Genomic DNA, 18,762 nt, shown 5'->3' with positions numbered 1-18,762 from the left:
GCATCGGTAGAATGAAGATCAGGGGTGGGAGTTTTGAAGACACTGTTATGTTATGATGAATTGCATATTTGTTTTTCACTAGATTTGCTGTTATAATAAAATCATAATCACTGCCACAGTGATTCTTACACAGGTATTTCTCTCAAGGTACTTCTCATAATCCTCATCAAATGTATTGTAAAACTATTGAATTCACACACTTAAGAAGCAGAGTAAATCAAATATTTGATTAGAACTTTTTTAATCCAAAAGGAAATTGGTGTGCCTTTTATATAGTCAGTGCAATTAAAAATAAAGTCACAGGATTCACTTTACACCAACTAAGCTATCACAGTGCAAATAGGCAGAAAGTGACACAGTGAATAAAATTAATGCATGAGGTGAGACGGTGAGATGGACTGTCCCCGAAGCTGAGGAGTTTTTTTTCCAGCATCCTCCTCTCTGACACACTACCTCAGCTACCTTTACCCCGCTTCCCCAGGAGACTGCACACACACACACACACACACACACACACACACACACACACACACACACACACACACACACACACACACATATATTTCTGTCATCTGGAAAGTCCATGATAGTTAGTCAGGAAAATCAAACCTACTATTTTAAACAACTTACTCTCTAAATAGCAATTTATGTTCTATCTCTAAAATGGGAGTTATTATTATTAATTTTATAAAGTTAGCTTTTAAAATTAACACACATGAAGAGAATCTGATAACAGTTCATGAGTAACAGGATTCTTTTCCAATACACTTATTTAAATACTCCACCACAATAACTGTATTCACTGCTACACAATAGCAGTGACATTGAAAGCTAAGGAAGGAAGTTTAATTTCCTGGCTCCTCTGAAGGATGTCCGTCTGCAACGGGCTGGAGGTGCTTTGAAAAACTGACCAGTTAAACAGTTTTGTGGACATGTGTTTTATTTTCTTTCTTTTTTCTTTGAATGCATCAGTAAAATATAATACTAAGCTAAACAAAAATAATTCTACTGTTAAACTTAAAATTAATTCCATGCACTTTTTTTTGCTTTGCTTATTAATTCTCTTTACACTCATGTTGATAATTTATATTCTGGTTTTTCTACAATTTTATAAAAACAGCAGATTTTGTTATGAAAATCAAGCAAAAAACAAAACAGTCTTCTGCTGAAATTTTGTATCACGGTAGATTTTTTTTTTTTCTGGTAAAGTTTTGATAGATACTTCATCTCCACCGATATCCTCATAGTGGCTACCAGTCATCTCAGCTTCTTGAGTTCCATTAAAAACAACAACAACACAATAAACAGAACTATGAGTGACATGTATTACAGACACTTGGGATTTCATGGAAACATTTTTGAATGTTCTATTGTAGCACTACAGCCAGTGTAGAATGTTTGTCATTGTATGTCATTGCATACAAGTGTATACCTCCACTACTGAGGGAAGATACACGTATGTCTCTCCAGACTTGTAATATATTTAAAGAAAACTGAAGAAAGTACAAACAGTTGATACTTCTTTAAATACAGAATCTAAAACACAAAGACTGAAATTATCAAAACAGCAGCACATAAATTATGTATCCATGGTTCTGTAAGTGCAGGCTGCTGGCCGATAGCCTCCCCTGTGTGTCACAATAAAAGACTGCACTATGATATACTCATTCATCAACAATTAATGTCAGAAACCCACATAGAACTTAAACAAGGCCAGGGAAGCACTTCTCTTGTACATAAGTTATTTTCTTGAATACATAATTCAAGTTTCCAATTGCAATTATATTGACCTTTGTGACTTTCAGCTGTTTGCCCACTGTCACAGAATGAGACTGAACCCATGCTATAGTGTGGACTTCATCAACATTCATACATCACTTTGCTATTTTCTCAGCATCAAAAATAAAAATGTATGGGCAATGACTCCAAATGGGAGACTTCATGAAATTCCAGTTGTGCTACATTACAAATACATTTTACATACTAAATGCAACTAAAAATAAAAATCAGTCAATAATTTTATGCCCTATATTTATAATTAAGTGTATTAAAGAAACAAAACTCTATTAAGGCTTTAAACTTCTCTTACTCCACTTTCTGCTGCCCCCATCGCTTCCTCTGAGCTCTATAGCTTATTTTGGGTATTTCTGCTTGTGGCTTCATCACCTAAAAACAGAGCATTAGATTTGGTTACACTTTTTTGCGTGCTTTTCCATATTTGAATGTAAGGATCTCTCTGTGTATATGAATGTAAATGATACCTTTAACTGTGGAACGTCTGTACTTATAAAGAATAAACAGGACACACATCAGTAGGAGCACAGGGGTTACAATGTAAACCACATAGAGTGCTGGAGAAAACAAAACAGAACACTGTAAAAGCATTTTTAAAGCAAGCATTTTCCAAAGCATTCAATTTTCACAGGCATAACAGCAGAACTGTGGGCTTAGTTTACATAATGGTTTCGTTATCTTTTTATTAAAAGTTATGTGTATTTTAACTTAAGTGTTGCATTGATGCACACATCCATACCTATTTGATTTTTAATTTGAATTAGAATTTTTTTTTTCACATTAGCTTGAATTAGGCCCAGCATGCACTCAAAACCACATGTTAACCCTAATTATATTGTGGAAATGTACTTATTTTGCTATTACTGTTGTCATAGCATTTAGCAGCTAACTAACAGACACATATACTGTATCTTTAGCTTTACCTGGGTTATTTGTTTCCAGAGTTCCCAGAGTGTGCTGCAGAAAAACTGTAGGAGAAAGCAACTTTATTTCAACAATGACAAAAACATGACCACGGCAACTCACACATCTGTGGGATTGCTCTGTTCTATGTTTCAGCCTATGATGTTGATGCCAACATGGCACGACTGAAGGGATATTTTGAATCCTGCAAGAATCCCAAACTGTTGTTCCAGTCAACTGAATCGAACTAAAAATTAAAATATAGGAAAAAGGCACAACCACTGTCTAGATCAGCACTACTGTTGCAACGCAACCAGAAATACCGTCTTTGGTTCCTTGCTATACTCCTAGATGCTGAGATCAAAGGTTTTGTTCTAGATTTCATGGTGCCAAAAAGTCCTTCACAATTGTTTTCCTGATACTGTAGCAAAGAGAAGTGTACAGGAAGTGTACAGTACACAGTGATATGACCCTCAAAGTTGACACAGTTTTCAACACAACTTATTCATATTCAATAAACCTGTGCATATTGTGTTGATAAAACATGACTGACACATGTTTAGATGAAGTAAGTTGAGCTCTTGGAATTTTTTGATCCTTCACAATTTTGTCACTTTATTCCAACCTTATTCAATAACTTTCACCCCATTCATTAATTTTCACTTGGTCACTTAAATACTACATGTTGTCTTCATATTACATAATGTTCAACAAAGTCTAGAGTCTGGTTAACATAAAAATTTAATGGGTTTACAACAACTTCTATCTTCCTTTATCTGGATTGCAGGGGGGCTGGGCCATAACCTGGAAGTGATAGGGTAAGAGGCAGGGTAAACTCTGGAGAGTTTGCTAGTCTATCACATGGAGACAAACAATCATTTGCACTCACATTCACCCTTATGGATTATTTAGAATCACCAATTAATCTATCTCTAATAACTGCATGACTTTTAACTGTGGGAGGAAACCAGAATACCCAGTGGGAACCAACTGCACACTAGCAAGATTGTGGATTTGAACCCAGAACCTTCTTGCTTGAGGCAACAGCACTAACCATCATGCCACAAGCTGTCAATTGAGGCTTAACAAAAGTAGGAAAGCTATGAATTACAAGGCTTGATGCAGAATTTTCTGTACACTATTGTCCTTGACAGGTTAAACCATAATACATAGCGATAGCATACACGTGGTGTGTGTGTAGTTTTCTGTCTTTCATAACTCCAGTGATTTTCCTGCAGTTTGAAATCTTGTGTGATCTTGTGAATTTAATGTAGCTGTCGATTGTACTCAAGATGTTATGAGAGTTTATAAATGACGAAGAAATAAGGCTATTAAAAGGCAAAAAAAAGTGCAATGATAGCCTTTTCATTGTATAAAGACATGAACGACTAGCAAAAATGACTTACAATTTTGAACATATGGAATAGGAATTGACTGCTAAAGAGCAAACAATATAAGTGTTAATAGTTAATTCAGCAAAACTAATTTTCTGTAATTGTAAACAAATATGGTTTAAAACAGCGCTTATGTTGCTGCCATAGGGTTTAGAACAGTAACCTTAATCAGTACATCACAGAGTCTGTGGCATCACTACTTTGAAAGTGACCATTCACACTAGGATCCCTCATACTTTGGCCTCCACTCTTCAAACTATATAAAGCTAGCTGATTGGAGAAGCCAGGATTCAGCTTCAAAAGCAGAGTTACCTGCAACTGTGTGAATCTGCAAACAGATGACTTCTTGCATGCGTGGTTGCTGAGTTCTTAGCACTGATTTTGAATTTACATGCAAAGAATTTAATTCACAAGTGGCAGTGAATACCTGTTCCAACAATTATTATTTCAGAGTGATTTACCAGCAGCGGTAAGTTTGTGGTTCGACAACTGAACTGATCTCAAGTAAGAACATAGCATACAAATCTATTCATTACATTATCCCATATAAAAGTGTCCAACTCACCCGACAGCTCCATCTTGGTGTAGTTTCCAATTTTCCACTGTGAATCTGACCCACACCAGTATGTCCCAGCGTCAGCTGCTTCCAGCTCTGCAATCATCACCAAGAAAGAGCTGGAAGAAACATTATCATGGACAGTGAACCTGCTTTGATTGGTCATGTCCATGCAGCTGTTGTGCTGGTCTCCCTTACAGAGGAACTTCCTGTTATCCCGGTGTTGTGGAGAATAAGGACACTGCAAAGTTAGTGGCTGCCCCACAGTACCATTTATTTTAGTTGATTTGACACAGCAGAACTCTGTATAAATGAAAGAAAAAGATTATTTCAGAATTATCAAATATTCAACTGATGTACGGTAATTAAATGCACAGAAGCTTTGACTGCTCACCCTCAACTTCCAACAGAACTGCAGAGAAAACATCCAAGTCAAAGTTTCTTTGGACACCACAAAGGTAATACCCTGAATCCTCTTGGCTCAAACTGGTGATGTTCACTGTAAATTCTTTTAACATTTTATCATCATCAAGTCTGAATCGTCCATTTTCCTTGTTGTCAGAGGTGATTAGTGCCTGCTGAAGACATGTGGAGGGCCGGTTTCCTCTGCAGATGTACTTCAGGCTGTTCTGGTACTGATGCTCATACGGACAACTAATGGATTCTGAATATCCCTGATAATTCAGAATTTTGGTCACAGTATCACAGCAGCGGTCTGTCAACAGGGGTAAAAGCATCAGAAGACATGTTACACAAACAGCTGTATATAAAACTTAAGGATTTTATATTCAACTCAATGAGGAAGTTTACATTTCTAAACTTGTGACTGTTTTCCATCATTTGATGCTCATATAGTGGTTTAAATTTTACAGCAGAGAAACAGATAATGCTGAACAAACAGAAACTACCTATGAATTCCTTATCTTTAACTGTAACTCCTGAATCCCTGTAACTCGCCGTAACTCGCTTTCAGTGTGCAACAGAATTTGACCAAGTTTTTGTTTACCTTTTACTAGTTTCAGCTCGACTTCAGTGTAGACATCTTTCAAAAATTTTTTCACTCCACACCAGTATTTCCCGGCATCCATGGAACGAAGATCAGAGATGGTCGTTGTGAAGATTCGTGCTATTTTGTCATCATGGATCATGTATTTATACTTCACTGGGTTTGTTGTTGTAATAAGAACATCACCCCTGCCACAACTGTTCTTACAGAGGTACTTCTCATATGATTCATAACCCGGATCATAAGAGCAGGAAATGTTAACCTCTCTTCTCAGATATCCAGTGACATTGAGCACCCCTACTGCACTGGTCGCACATCTCAGAGAAACTAGAAAGATAATGTGAAAACAACAAAATAATTTAAATTTTGTCATGTCAGCTGTCGTGATAGCAATGCTATTGTTGTATAAAGACATTACCAAGAACAATACCGGGTGTGTCATACAGCTCCTCAGTACTAAAAAAGTAAAACGTACCATTCAAACTACATCTTTATATATTTACTCATTTAAAGGACTTACTGCAGAGGATGAAAAGCAGGTTTTGAAGGCTCCACATCTTTGCGTTGCACACAATATTATGCACACAATAGGAGTCCCTTCTTGCCACAGGAGTTTGAAAGGAGGGGTGGAATTCGACCTTTAACACAGAGGAGGTAGAGCATTCTTACTTGGGCTTTCCCTAAAAGTAAGTAGCAGTCATTTTTGAAACAGCTGACATATATCCTCTTATGGTAGAGGAAGTATTCAAACGTTTTACATAAACATCACTGTTAAAAAAAGTGAAACAGCTACATTGCATGAAATTAATTTTGTATATCTGAGAAACATTTGTGTTTGAAGATTATTGTGCTGTGTTCTCAGTTCATTAATTTCCTGGTTTGTTAATATTCAGAAAACAGTCTTAAAAGTGACCATTACACCTGTCTCATTATCATTCACGCGTTCTCTCTTGCCTCTACTCACTTCCATTTGTCTCCTTTTCAGTGCATTTATTTTTTAAGGCAAGCTTCTTATCTGTAAAACTCTCTGTGAAAAAACAAAAAACATACCTTGTATTCCAAAGTTTTGTAAATTCAGGTCGACTTGCAGCCTAGGTTTTACTCGTTCCACATGCACTTGTGGACACTCTTATGTTTTCAGTATAAAATTAGTTATAGGAAAAATATGGTTTCAGCTAACTTTTATTTATTGCACAGAAGTCCAATAACAGCACACTGCTCAGGTTTAGATCAGGGAGTCTGTCTCTTTCATGCCCCTCCAGGTTTTCTTAATTGTTGATGTGAGAGTTAATGTCTCCTTGTAAGATGACAGAGTCCCCACACAAAGTAAATTCAAGAGGTCTGGGTATTCTGAACTGTCAGCTGTTGCCTGCCGCCTCTCACAAAGGGCAACTCCAGATTTGAACAGAATTCAGGCCCTCTCCTAGAGACTGGTTCAAGAGCTCAAGCTGTGTGTTGAAATGAGCTGAACTATATCTAGCCAGGATCAGGTTCATTATTGTTAGTGTTATCAGAGTTTGCCAGTTTACATAGTTTAAAGCTCATTAGCTCCTCACCATGTAGTGCCATAGTCTTTAAATAACTAGGGGGAAAAAATCCATCCATCCATTTTCTTATCCAGTTCAGGGTCTGGAATGTATCCTAGATGTCATAGGCCAAAAGGCAGGGTAAACCATAGCGTGTCTTTGAACTGTGGGAAGAATCCAGAGAGAACCCATACAAGGTTGGAAACAGCATTCAAACTCCACACAGAAAGTAACTTTTGGTAACTTTTCTACATATTTTTTCAGACTTTTTTTTTGACAATTCATCAGCTGTTTCTTTCAAAACAGACCTCTTCGGCACATTTTGCTATGTAGCACAACTAGTACAAGACGTCTGTACTCAAGGTCTGTTGAGTAAAATTAAACATTTTTTACTCTGTGATTAGCAGGTAGGTGTGACTGTGAGCTGCAACCTTGCAGTTTTGGGATGTAGTATGCTGAGCAAACTCGTTAATGTTGGCTGATAACTTGTCAGAGTGAAGGACTGAATGCTACAACAACTTGTGTCAACATTTCCACAAATTCAGAGATTACTTCTTCACTCACAAATAGATTTAAGCAGTCTCACCAGTGATATATGCTAATATCCAAGAGAAGAGGGTATTTGAAGTGATAAAACAGCACCAGCACAGTGCTCACAGTGACACATTAACAAGTGACACTGAAAGTGTAACTTTTGAAAAAAAATATTTAATTTTCTTCAGAGGAGGTGGAAAAAAATAAAGTTCATGATGTTAGTCAAGCAGCAACAAATTCTCTACAAATCTGAAAAGGTTGGATTAGTTTGAGTAACTGATCAGGTCAAGAGTTTTGTGGATTTTTCTGTTCCTTTTCTTTCGGTGTATTTTATTTTTACTTTACATATCTCGGGAATATAGTGCTATGCTCTTGTTTACTAAGGCAAAAGGCTAATTTATGTCAACTAATGATATGAAGTAATAATAAATGTACAATAATAATAAAAATATAATAATGTTATTATAAATTTAAGCTAAATACAGCATTACCATGTTAATAAAATAAAAGCACTGCACCTGGTAATTTTCAGTTGCAACAAACAGAAAGAAAAATTACATGAAAATTGCAATTAGTAAACATAACATTTTAACATTTCACTGCTCGATTTCTGCCCAAATATCTGGAACTGAAGGACTCTTACAATGTGGCAATTTACATTAAAATAGGGCAAAAATAAACAAAAGATTTAAAAATGACTGTGCTATAAAACGTATTACTAAATGGTCCAACATTGGAATTCATTTTGCTTTGCTTATTTATTTACTTTGCACTTGTGTTAGTCGTTTGCATTTGAGTTCAATTTCATGAAAAGACTGCAGATTGCTGTTAACACTAAGCAATAAAAGTTAAAGCTAATAGCAAAAGAGTAAGAAGTGATAATAAAACAGAAAACACAATAAAGTTTCACTGAGAAAATAAGACGGCTGGATCACTGTATGTTAAGATTTGTTGTGTAACTGTTAATGATCAATCAAGTAGATTAATCTCTATACAGGTAAGACCAACGGTTTGACCTCAAATTAACACTCTGTTTATTTTATGTCTGTGAAGGTTCATCCAGGTCTTCGCAGTCTAAGGAGCTGGAAAGAAAAGCATCTGGAAGTTTCTTGAACATGTTTTATCTCTCATCCGAGAAGCGTCTTCAGTTCTAAGAGCAATTGGTGGAATTCTCTAAAGTCCAGACATGTTTCTTTCCAAACTCCTTAGACTGTTTATTTTCTATTGGCTTTGTGGAAATTTTCATTACAGTAGATGTCTTCAGATATTGTGAAGTTTTCATAGTCTTGTTCTTCATCTTCATATTGGGCACAGGCACTCTGTTGTTTGGAGGTCTGCTTCTTCGAGTACATCACAACTTCTTGGTTTCCATAAATCTATTCAGACACCAATTAACACACGCAATGTTAGTTATGTATTTTGGAATCTATTATGAAGCAAAGATTTTAAAAAGTATTTTCCTGCATTCAAACTAAAGTTGCCTTTTTAATGCAAGTTTCCACCAATGAGTATAACAATGGCTATACGCTCATGATTACACACACACAGGCAAGCTTATAAATCTCAACTTACATTTACTCAAGTGCCTTGAGGTGTGACTACTTTTGTGATTTTGTTTTATAATAAACTGAATTGAAATTAGTGCAAATAAGTTGCATGGTGCCAGACATTTTTCATTGTTGAGGTGTAGCAGGATTGCTCCGAGCCCAACTCGAATTACTGAACTCCGCACATACCTCTAAAGGAGAAGGCTGCAAGACTTCATTTTCCACCACATTTACTTGTGATGTCATTCTTTCAGTCACTACCCAGTGTTGCAGTCACTGATTTAAATAAGTTTAAATGACTGACTAAAAGTGGTTTCACTTGTTCTTGATTTACGGTACTGAGAAATGGTTAGAAAAGTTTTATGGCATATGATATGTCAGTGCTCACTGATTTTAATTTGTCTTTAATTTTAAAGGTTTTTCCATTATTTTGGTTGACTATTCACATAATTAGAGTTTTTTATTCTTGAGTTAGTCTGTTAAGCCCCAGGGATGTTTCTGAGGTTCCTGTTTAAAAATCACATTCCAATGGTGAATTGACCATTTCTCTGCAAATACAAACTCTGTAAACAATCTTGGTATCAAAAGAAAGGTAAAAACTATACAGAAGTTTTTCCTGGCCTGGTCTTCTATAGCATATAACCCGCTAAAAATATGCTGCAGTAGATTAAAAACTGAAGGAACCCACAAATCAATATATGGACATTACCTGGGCAAAGATTGCTCTGCTTCACCTCAGCAATATCAGAGTTACAGAGGTTTTATTAGGGACATAGCTGAAGGTTTTGTAGTTTGGCAGAATTTGGCCTAATCTGTGAAAGTTTTAATTTCTTCAGCATTGAATAGCAGAAATAAGGCTTTGTCAGAGGTCATTTAATTAAAATAATTAAAAATCCGCAACCGACAACATTGTACATAACAGTAGATTGGTGTGTAATAAGCAAGGGAAAAGGCACAAAATAGAGACTTTTGATGGGAAACTGTTCTCGAACTACACAGAGAGCTCTGCAGCAAGTGCGATTCTATCGTGGTTGAAGAAACATCCCAAAAGTTACAGGGAATTCATTACAATGTTTTTCCAAATGTGAAGTGTAGTTTTGGTCTTTTGCTGCTGCTTCAGTGAATTTTGGTTGGGCAGTTACAGTTTCGGAATCTTTGAGATGTCTGCTTTCAGCACTTAACAGCATATCTGTGTATGTTGAACAATCCGTGCTTTGTGTTTACATCTTTTGCTGTCTTGACTGTGTTTGGTGGTTGTTGAACGGTTTTGGGAGCATTTAGCTAAGATTCTGTAGGTAATTTCCTCCAGGGATCTCTGAGATATAATGCTCTCAAGAATAATGAGGTTAGAGAGAAAACCCATAAACAAAATGGACTGACAGTTATCAATGCCTCTGTTCAATACTTTGCTTCAGAACCAAACATCTTGAGTTAGAATACGTCAGACACAAGGACCGGACTGAAACTGAATGGAAAAAAAAACACACCCAATGAATAACTCTGAAAGACCTTCAGAATTCCCGGAGAACTGTGGCTTAAGGGCAATTTTAAAAAATTACAAGTCTGGGCCTTTTTAAACAAAATGACTCGAGACTTTTGCACTGTATTGTATTAAACACAACTAAGAATCAATTCGTTTTATCCTGTAAGTTTATGGTGAGACATGTTATAGATATGACACAATTTGTACTTTAGTTTTCTTACATCATTTTCCATTGCACCAATCACTTCCTCTAAACCTTCTGCCTTGGGTGCATTTGTGTCCACAGGGGCTTCATCTTCTGAAAACACACAGCAGAAAACACGGTTATGCTCTTTTCGCATGCACATTTGAGTGGATGACTTTCTGCATGTGTATGAATGTAAAATATACCTTTTACTTTGTAATGTTTCCACTTGTAAACTACAACCACAAAGATGCCCATCAATAGCAGCAGCACAAGGGGAACGGTGAAAGGAACATAAAGTGCTGAATCTGAAAAGCAGAATGCAGTAAAAATACAAACTTCCTTTTTATGGTTTTCTTAAAGACACTTAGCAGAACTGTGGGTTTAGATTATATTTTATTAATAGTTGCAGCTGTTGACTACTGGTGCACACAACCATAGCTGTTTTTGCACTTAGGGTCATTTTGGTGTGACGTACATTCACCCCCAAGGGACTTACTGTAACTGTAGCCATGAAAAAATAAAAGTAACCAAAGCTTATGGAGTGATAACATACTTGACCTCACAACATTAATGAAATGAAAAACACATATTGTATATACTGTACCTTTAACAGGTTGACCAGGAGTTTGTGTTTGAGCTTTTCCAAGAGTTTTCATTGTAGAAGTTTTTACAAGACTTTCTACTGCAGAAGGTACAGTTTTTCCAGGAGTTTTTACTGTAGAAGGTACAGTTTTTCCAGGAGTTTTTACTGTAGAAGGTACAGTTTTTCCAGGAGTTTTTACTGTAGAAGGTACAGTTTTTCCAGGAGTTTTTACTGTAGAAGGTACAGTGCTGGTATGCTGCAGAAAGACTGTTGGAGGAAAAAAACCCCTCTTAGTTCTCTTAGAAACTTTATTTTAACACAAGAATCACATTTTAGTAGAATGACTAGTGCAGAGGGTCCTGACTGATACCCCAAGAATCTTAAATTATTCACACAACTGAAATTAAACTGTTAATTAATTAATTACTTAATTAATGTAGAAAAACCAGCCAGTAAAGAAGATGTAAAAAAAAAAACCCCACAAAAAACTGGCCTCTAGTTCTGTTTGGCATATATTATGTGCTTTGTGTGAAACACTATGAAGGCAGAGTTGTTATAATTCTATCACACTAGAAATAACTGAATCACCAGCTGTAGTTATGCTTAAATAGTAGTAACTCATAGCTCTGTCCATTTTTCCTTAATTTAAATGTGTTCATCTCACCGACTGACAGCTGAATCTTGGTGTAGTTTCCAACTCTCCACTGTGAGTCTGACCCACACCAGTATGTCCCAGCATCTTCTTCTTCTAACTTTGTGATCGTCACTGAGAAAGAGTTGGAATAAATACCGCCTTGTAGTGCGAATCTGCTTTTACTCGTCACCATGTCTCTGCAGCTGTTGCGGTAGTCTCCCTTACAGAGGAACTTCCTGTTATCCCGATGTTGTGAAGGATAAGGGCACTGCAGAGTTAGTGGCTGTCCCACAGTACCTGTTATTTCAGTTGATGTGACACAGCACCACACTGTCAGAATGAAAGAGAAAAACTATTAAAGACTCATAAAATATTCAACTTTTTTAAAGAGTCTTTTAGAAGAAGCTGTTTTCTTCTGGTTGGTATAATGAGATATTACTATGACCTCTCACCTTTGACTCTTAGCTCAACAGCAGAGAAAACATCATGGTCAGAGTTTGTTTGAACACCACAAAGGTAATGCCCTGAATCACTTTGGGTCAAGCTGCTAATTGTCACTGTGAATATTCTTGACATTTTTACATCATTAAGTCTGAAGTGACCATTTTCTGTGTTGTTAGAGGTTATTAGCGCCCGCTGCAGACATGTGGAGGTCTGGTTTCCTCTGCAGATGTACTTCAGGCTGTTCTGGTACTGATTCTCATAAGGACAATTGATGGACTCAGAGTATCCCTCATAACTTTCAATATTGGTCACAGTATCACAGCAGCGGTCTGTCAAAAAGACAAATGTATTAATTTTACAGAAAGCAGTGTTTTCTGTCAGCTGATATAATGAGACGTTACTATGAATGCTCACCTTTAACTTTCAGCTCAAAAGCATAGAAAAGATGCAGGTCAGAGTTTCTTTGGATACCACAAAGGTAACGCCCTGAATCACTTTGGGTCAAACTGCTAATCTTTGTTGTGAATTGTGTTAACATACTGAATCGTCCAATTTTTTTTTTTTTAGAGGTGATTAGTGCCTGTTGCAGACACATGGAGGGCCGTGTTCCTCTGCAGATGTACTTCAGGTTGTTCTGGTACTGGGACTGATACGGACAACTGAAGGACACTGAATATCCTGCATAACTTTCAATTTTTGTCACACTGTTACAGCAGCTGTCTGTCAAAAAGATCAACAGCATTAGAAGACACGCTACAGTCATAGAATAGAGATATGATGTTTTATTTATTTAGCTTGCTGTAACAAAATTATATGTAATGGATCTTAAGAAAACCTTAACTAAACTGAAACATTTATAATGGCTAAAACTGAGGTGCAGGTCATATTTATAGCATTTAATTTAAGTAATGTTTTATCAGTTATGTTTTTGTCTGTTGTTACATTGTAACCTATACAATAACAACGGGTTTATACATATGATTTTACCTCAATTCAACATATAATTCAATATTGGGAAAGGTTTATTTACCTTGGACTAATTTCAGCTCAACTTCAGTGTAGATATCTTTTCCAGTTCTGCTCACGCCACACCAGTATTTCCCAGCATCCACAGAACGAAGATCATAGATGGTTGCTGTGACGATTCGTGCTGTTTTCTCATCACTGATCCTGTATTTGTTTTTCCGTGATTCAGATGTTTTAATAAGAACATCATCATCGCTGCCACAATCGTTCTTACACAGATACTTCTCATAAGACTCGTAACCTTTATCATAGGAGCAGGAAACGTTAACCTCTCTCCCCACATATCCAGTCACATGGATCACCTCTTCTGCACTGGTCACACATCTCAGAGCAACTGTAAAGAAAAGACAGTATAAAAAAATATTTCATTTATTTTGTCATTTCAGCACTCATACTAGCATTGCTATTACTAATGAAAATACCAAAATCAACAAAAGGTGTGGCACTGCAAATAAATAGTTATACGTTTAATCTAGATTTACCTTTAATCTTCATCTATTTACTTATTTAGTCATTAAAACAACTTACTACAGATGGTAAACAGCAGGTTTTGAAGGCTCCACATCTTTGCTTTGCTTCGTAGAAGTAGAAATTTGACAGGAAATAAACTGAAAATGTGACGCCCACAATTTGTATATTCACATCTAGGTAATGTTTAAGCCTTTTACTTCTGCATTTAGATCACAATTCATTTAATTTTGCATATTTGTATTTTCAATATAGAAATTATATCTTTAAAGTCATTAAAATTTATTAGGCTGGTACTGAAGAAATTGGTTTTTTTTATGATGAATTGAGCGTACCCATCATTCTGATGTTTAAACTAAAAAGAGTTCCTAGTAATTTAGTTGGTAAATTTAATATAGTATTTTATTTTCTTGCTATTTTTTACACTGACACATATATTTTCTAACTAAATGGTACTGATTACACCACCAGGGGTGGAGTTACACTTCAGGAAATATTACATTAGCCAGTGCAAATGTTTTAACAGTTACAAAGGCACACAGGCTCATTATTCACAAGACAGAGCAAAATAAACATATAAATGAAGCAATAAGGAACAAGTAACAACTCTGTAAATAATATACAAAAAACCAAAACAAAAAAAGGAGTGCACGCACACACACACACACACACACACACACACACACACACACACACACACACACACACCTGCGGCACGATTAAAACAAAACAAAAAGTTAACACGAAACAAGGCAGCACAAGACAATGTAAACCACAATGAATAACCAAACAATACAAGTCGACAAAACAGCAACAAGATAACAACAAGACAGCAGCAGGGTCGGCTTGTAACAACAGAGGGAAAAACTGTTTTCTGGGGTCCAACCTGCTAGAAACCAAATTGCTTAATGACTGGCTGTGGTCATCACCAGCCATGACAGGAATGCAGGCCAAATGCCAGGAGTCAGGGAAATGGAAATGAAATGGACCTTTGATTTGTTTTTTGTGTGTGTTGTTGTCATAGGGGTTGTCAGAATTTGTCTGGTCTTTTGCCCAGGACCGGTTTGCCTTGGGAGAACCTACCTTGAGCATATTGAGAGACAACACATCTCTTATAATCACAAACCCCTCCGATGTTATAAGGTGGTGATTCACAGAGGTGGCCTCAGGATTTCATCTTTGCTTTCTGTAGATGATGTGCTTCTGTTGGATTCATTAGGTCATGACCTCCTTGCACTGGAGCAGCGTGAAGCAGGAATGAGAATCAGAACTTCCAAGATGGAGATTACATATTTTTGCTGGAAAAGGGTGGAGTGCTCTTTCTGAGTCAGGGGCGAGTTACTGGCCCAAGCGGAGGAGCAGCGTGAGATAGAAAGAGGAGGGCAGACATTGTACATATCTGTTGTGGTAACCAGATAGTTGAATGTAAAAGCAAAGCTGCCAATTTATGTTCAATTTATGTTCAATCTACTTTTGTATGTGTTTTAGACACAAGGAATGCAGATTAGTTTTCTTTAAAGGGTGGATGGGCTCTCCTTTAGAGAAAGGGTGAGGAGTTTGCTCATTTGAGAGGGATTTGGAGAACAGCCACTGCTCCTCCATGCCTTATTAGATGAGGTATTTGGGGCATGTGGTTAGGATGCCTAAAGGACGCCTTCTAGGCAAATTGTTTTGGGCTTGTCCTACAGGATGGAGGCCCCAGAGCACACCCAAGATTCACTGGAGACATTATATCTTGACTGGCTGGGAATGTCTCTGTCTTCCCCCAAATGAGCTGGATGCCTTTAACCTGTATTATAATAGTTGTTTCCTAGCTATCCTAGCTGCAGGATTTCAATTAATGAGACACACAAGATAAACATGTTATATATCTGCAGGATCATTCTCCAAATTGTGTGTAACAGTATATGACTTTAAGGCCGTACTCACACTATGTCCTGCTACCTTATTTCACACCTGAGCATGAAAATAACCACTTCCCTGCTGACCTGCACTCACACTGTGCTTATCTGGAAATCTGATCAAACCTTGACTTGGTCAAATCATAGGCCTGACTCATAGCATCTTTCTGATAGCAGCAACACATTTTGCTCTCAGGACTCTTGTGTTCACACCGAACGCGATAGAGGCAGGCGGAGCGTCAGGTTTACATGTAAAGTCAATGGAAAGGCGCGCTGACCCGCGTTTGCGGCTCCCGCGAAAATTCGGGGAACAATTTTGTCCAGGTTCCTTGTCACCGGGGACTCTTTCACGACCAAGCGTTCAGTTACAGAGTCGGTGTGTCCACGGTGAGCCAGATCACCCCCCAGGCAGCGACGGCCATCTGGGACTGTCTAGTGGACGATTTCATGGCTGTGCCTTCACCTGGAGACTGGTGGTCCATCACAGAGGGATTCCAGGAGCGCTGGAACTTCCCTCTGTGCTGTGCAGCTCTGGATGGGAAGCACGTCCAGACAAAGGCACCCTATATATCATATAGGAGACACACACATTGATATACACTAAATATTTATTTCATTTTTTTTGTGGTGCCCAAATTTATGCACCTGCTTGATTTTGTTTAAACAATTATTGCACACTTTCTGTAAATCCAGTAAACTTCTTTTCACTTCTCAAATATCACTGTGTGTGTCTCCTGTATGATATTTAACTGACATTTTTTATTGTAACAACCAACGATTTATACAGGAAAATAATGTCTATTAACAAGGTTGCCCAAACTTTTGCATCCCACTGTATTAGTATATTTTGCCATTAGTATAATATGAAATAAATTCTACATGTGTCAAGTCGTGTGCCAACATTTGCTGTGTAGTAGAACTGAGACATTAGTTATTATAAAAATTTATTTGAAATAATATTAAAATTCTCAAACAGAAAAACATTAAACATAAATATATAAAATATAAGAATTTACAGAGAGACAGGAATAAAAAGGACCAGCTGCTCTCCAGAGCAGGAACAAGGCTGAGGAGGAACTGCTCCATTGGAGACTGGTGTGGACTCTTCAGGGATACCAGGATGGCCAGCTCCACCGCCGATGGACCGTCCTGGGACCCGTCCCTCATCTGCCTCGGAGCTGTCCTCCCCTGTGGGCCTGTAAAACAGCACAAAACACAAAGAAATGAGAAGGCTGCTACTAGATTTTAATTTCAACATTGAAAAAAACAAAACAAAAACAGGATATAATCAGATCGGTTGTAGATATTTAGTAAAGGTGATCACAAGGTAATCCCACTTAGTAAAAAGGTATCAGTGCTTGCTGTACATATCTGTGGGTGCAGCAGCAGGAGCTCAGGGACTGGGCAGCCAGGAGAAGCAACAGGGGATGCTCTGCTGCAGAATCAGTTGGTTCTATCAATACAGTATTAAATGTTAACAGGTTGAATATAATAATCATAGAGTAGACAGTGGTCCCTCATTTATTGCAGCAGGGGTTCTCAGAATAACTAGCCCCTGGTCACGCACTTTATACACCGTTTTCCCCACACACATGAACATTGGTCACAGTTCTCACAATTGATTCTCAAAGTGCAAACCTTTGTAGATTGCAAAACGTAAAAGTATTATTATGCCGCGGTTTGTCTTCATCTGCCCGCCACTTTCGTGCGCCTTTTCCCCTCGCGGTGCAGGTGTCTATTTCCGAATGAGGCTCATAGTTATGGGTGTTTTCGTGCTGTTTTTTCTATTGGACGTGATGGTTATCAAAACCAAACGTGATAAATTTGGCAAGCGCAGGAGACACGACACGGAGCAGATTTGTCAATCAGGCTGCAGAATGCAATGCTGTACGGTGCAATAAAAAATCAGCGAAAAAGCGAAGCAGTGACGGATGAACAGCGGGACCACTGTGTGCTGTTTATTAATAAACAATAAAATATATTCTTAAATGACAACATGCCTAAAAGCAGAACGGTATTTGTACGTCAGTGGGAAAATAGCAGTGGCTTGCTAGCTTTTGTGCAGCTTCCCCAGGTCAGTGAAAACTTTCAAAAGAGAAATGAATGAACTTACCAGGTTGCTCGATCTCTTCACATATCTTCCTCCAAGCTCGGTCCTTTTTATTCCTGTCTCGGTACAGAAAGCAGCTGGTGTCGTACAGCTCCGGGTTGTTTGCTACCGCATTGATTAGCCTTCCCCTCCATCGAAGTATGAAGGGCTTTGGCTGGATCTGCCCCTTTGAACTAGGTAACAGCCACGTCACCGGGCTCCTGATTGGTTGTCGCGGCGCGATTTGACGCTTGAGTTCAGATTTTTCCAACTCGAGCGGAAGACGCGAAACGCGCGTATGCACAAAATGCAACACAAAAACTCACGCGCGTGGTTTTTTTCGCGAGTCAAACGCCTGAAATGCGCTACACTCACGCGCGTTTCAGGCGTTTTGGCGTTTTCGCGACGCAAATCTGCTTCCGAATTTTCGCGGGAGCCGCAATCGCGGGTCATCGCGCCTTTCCATTGACTTTACATGTAAGCCTGACGCTCTGGCCGCCTCTATCGCGTTCGGTGTCCACACGTACACGGGTATTTTTGAAAAAGGAGATTTTCCGTTTTTGTTTTTGAAAAAAATCCCGTCCACATGTAAACGCAAAAATGAAGGAAAACGCTGCTAGGAACATGCCAAAGCAACAGGTGGCGATATATTCCTAACCGTGTAGAAATGTTGGCCAATCAGAAGTC

General features: G+C 37.9%; 2 protein-coding genes across 6 annotated transcripts; both read right to left on the bottom strand.

The window, feature by feature from the left end:
- Positions 1 to 921: 921 nt before the first annotated feature.
- LOC147328276 (polymeric immunoglobulin receptor-like) lies at positions 922 to 6,249 on the bottom strand. The gene is made up of 7 exons (XM_086296519.1): positions 6,174 to 6,249; positions 5,654 to 5,980; positions 5,042 to 5,362; positions 4,657 to 4,950; positions 2,718 to 2,762; positions 2,262 to 2,351; positions 922 to 2,166 (listed from the first exon to the last, which is right to left on the bottom strand). Exons 1-7 carry the CDS (start codon positions 6,208 to 6,210, stop codon positions 2,126 to 2,128), a joined length of 1,155 nt encoding a protein of 384 aa, XP_086152645.1. The 5' UTR covers positions 6,211 to 6,249; the 3' UTR covers positions 922 to 2,125.
- Positions 6,250 to 8,800: 2,551 nt separating this feature from the next.
- LOC147328275 (polymeric immunoglobulin receptor-like) lies at positions 8,801 to 14,218 on the bottom strand. 5 transcript variants are annotated; one of them, XM_086297669.1, is made up of 10 exons: positions 14,146 to 14,182; positions 13,622 to 13,951; positions 13,006 to 13,311; positions 12,600 to 12,920; positions 12,178 to 12,477; positions 11,691 to 11,780; positions 11,535 to 11,597; positions 11,134 to 11,235; positions 10,965 to 11,041; positions 8,801 to 9,089 (listed from the first exon to the last, which is right to left on the bottom strand). In XM_086297669.1, exons 1-10 carry the CDS (start codon positions 14,180 to 14,182, stop codon positions 8,928 to 8,930), a joined length of 1,788 nt encoding a protein of 595 aa, XP_086153795.1. In that variant the 3' UTR covers positions 8,801 to 8,927. The 5 variants fall into 5 exon arrangements, with proteins under 5 accessions (XP_086153795.1, XP_086153797.1, XP_086153799.1 ...); XM_086297671.1 differs by lacking the exon at positions 13,006 to 13,311 and having other exon boundaries at positions 11,550 to 11,596; positions 11,750 to 11,780; XM_086297673.1 differs by lacking the exons at positions 11,535 to 11,597; positions 13,006 to 13,311 and having other exon boundaries at positions 11,134 to 11,269; positions 11,659 to 11,780; positions 14,146 to 14,218.
- Positions 14,219 to 18,762: the final 4,544 nt, after the last annotated feature.

This window comes from Aulonocara sp. 'chitande type north' Nkhata Bay, linkage group LG6 (genome assembly GCF_057382095.1).
Source record: "Aulonocara sp. 'chitande type north' Nkhata Bay isolate Kocher_YH1m ecotype deep benthic linkage group LG6, A_spYH_male_GT1.1, whole genome shotgun sequence".
NCBI lineage: Eukaryota > Metazoa > Chordata > Actinopteri > Cichliformes > Cichlidae > Aulonocara > Aulonocara sp. 'chitande type north' Nkhata Bay.
This window is presented reverse-complemented; position numbering and strand designations above follow the sequence as displayed.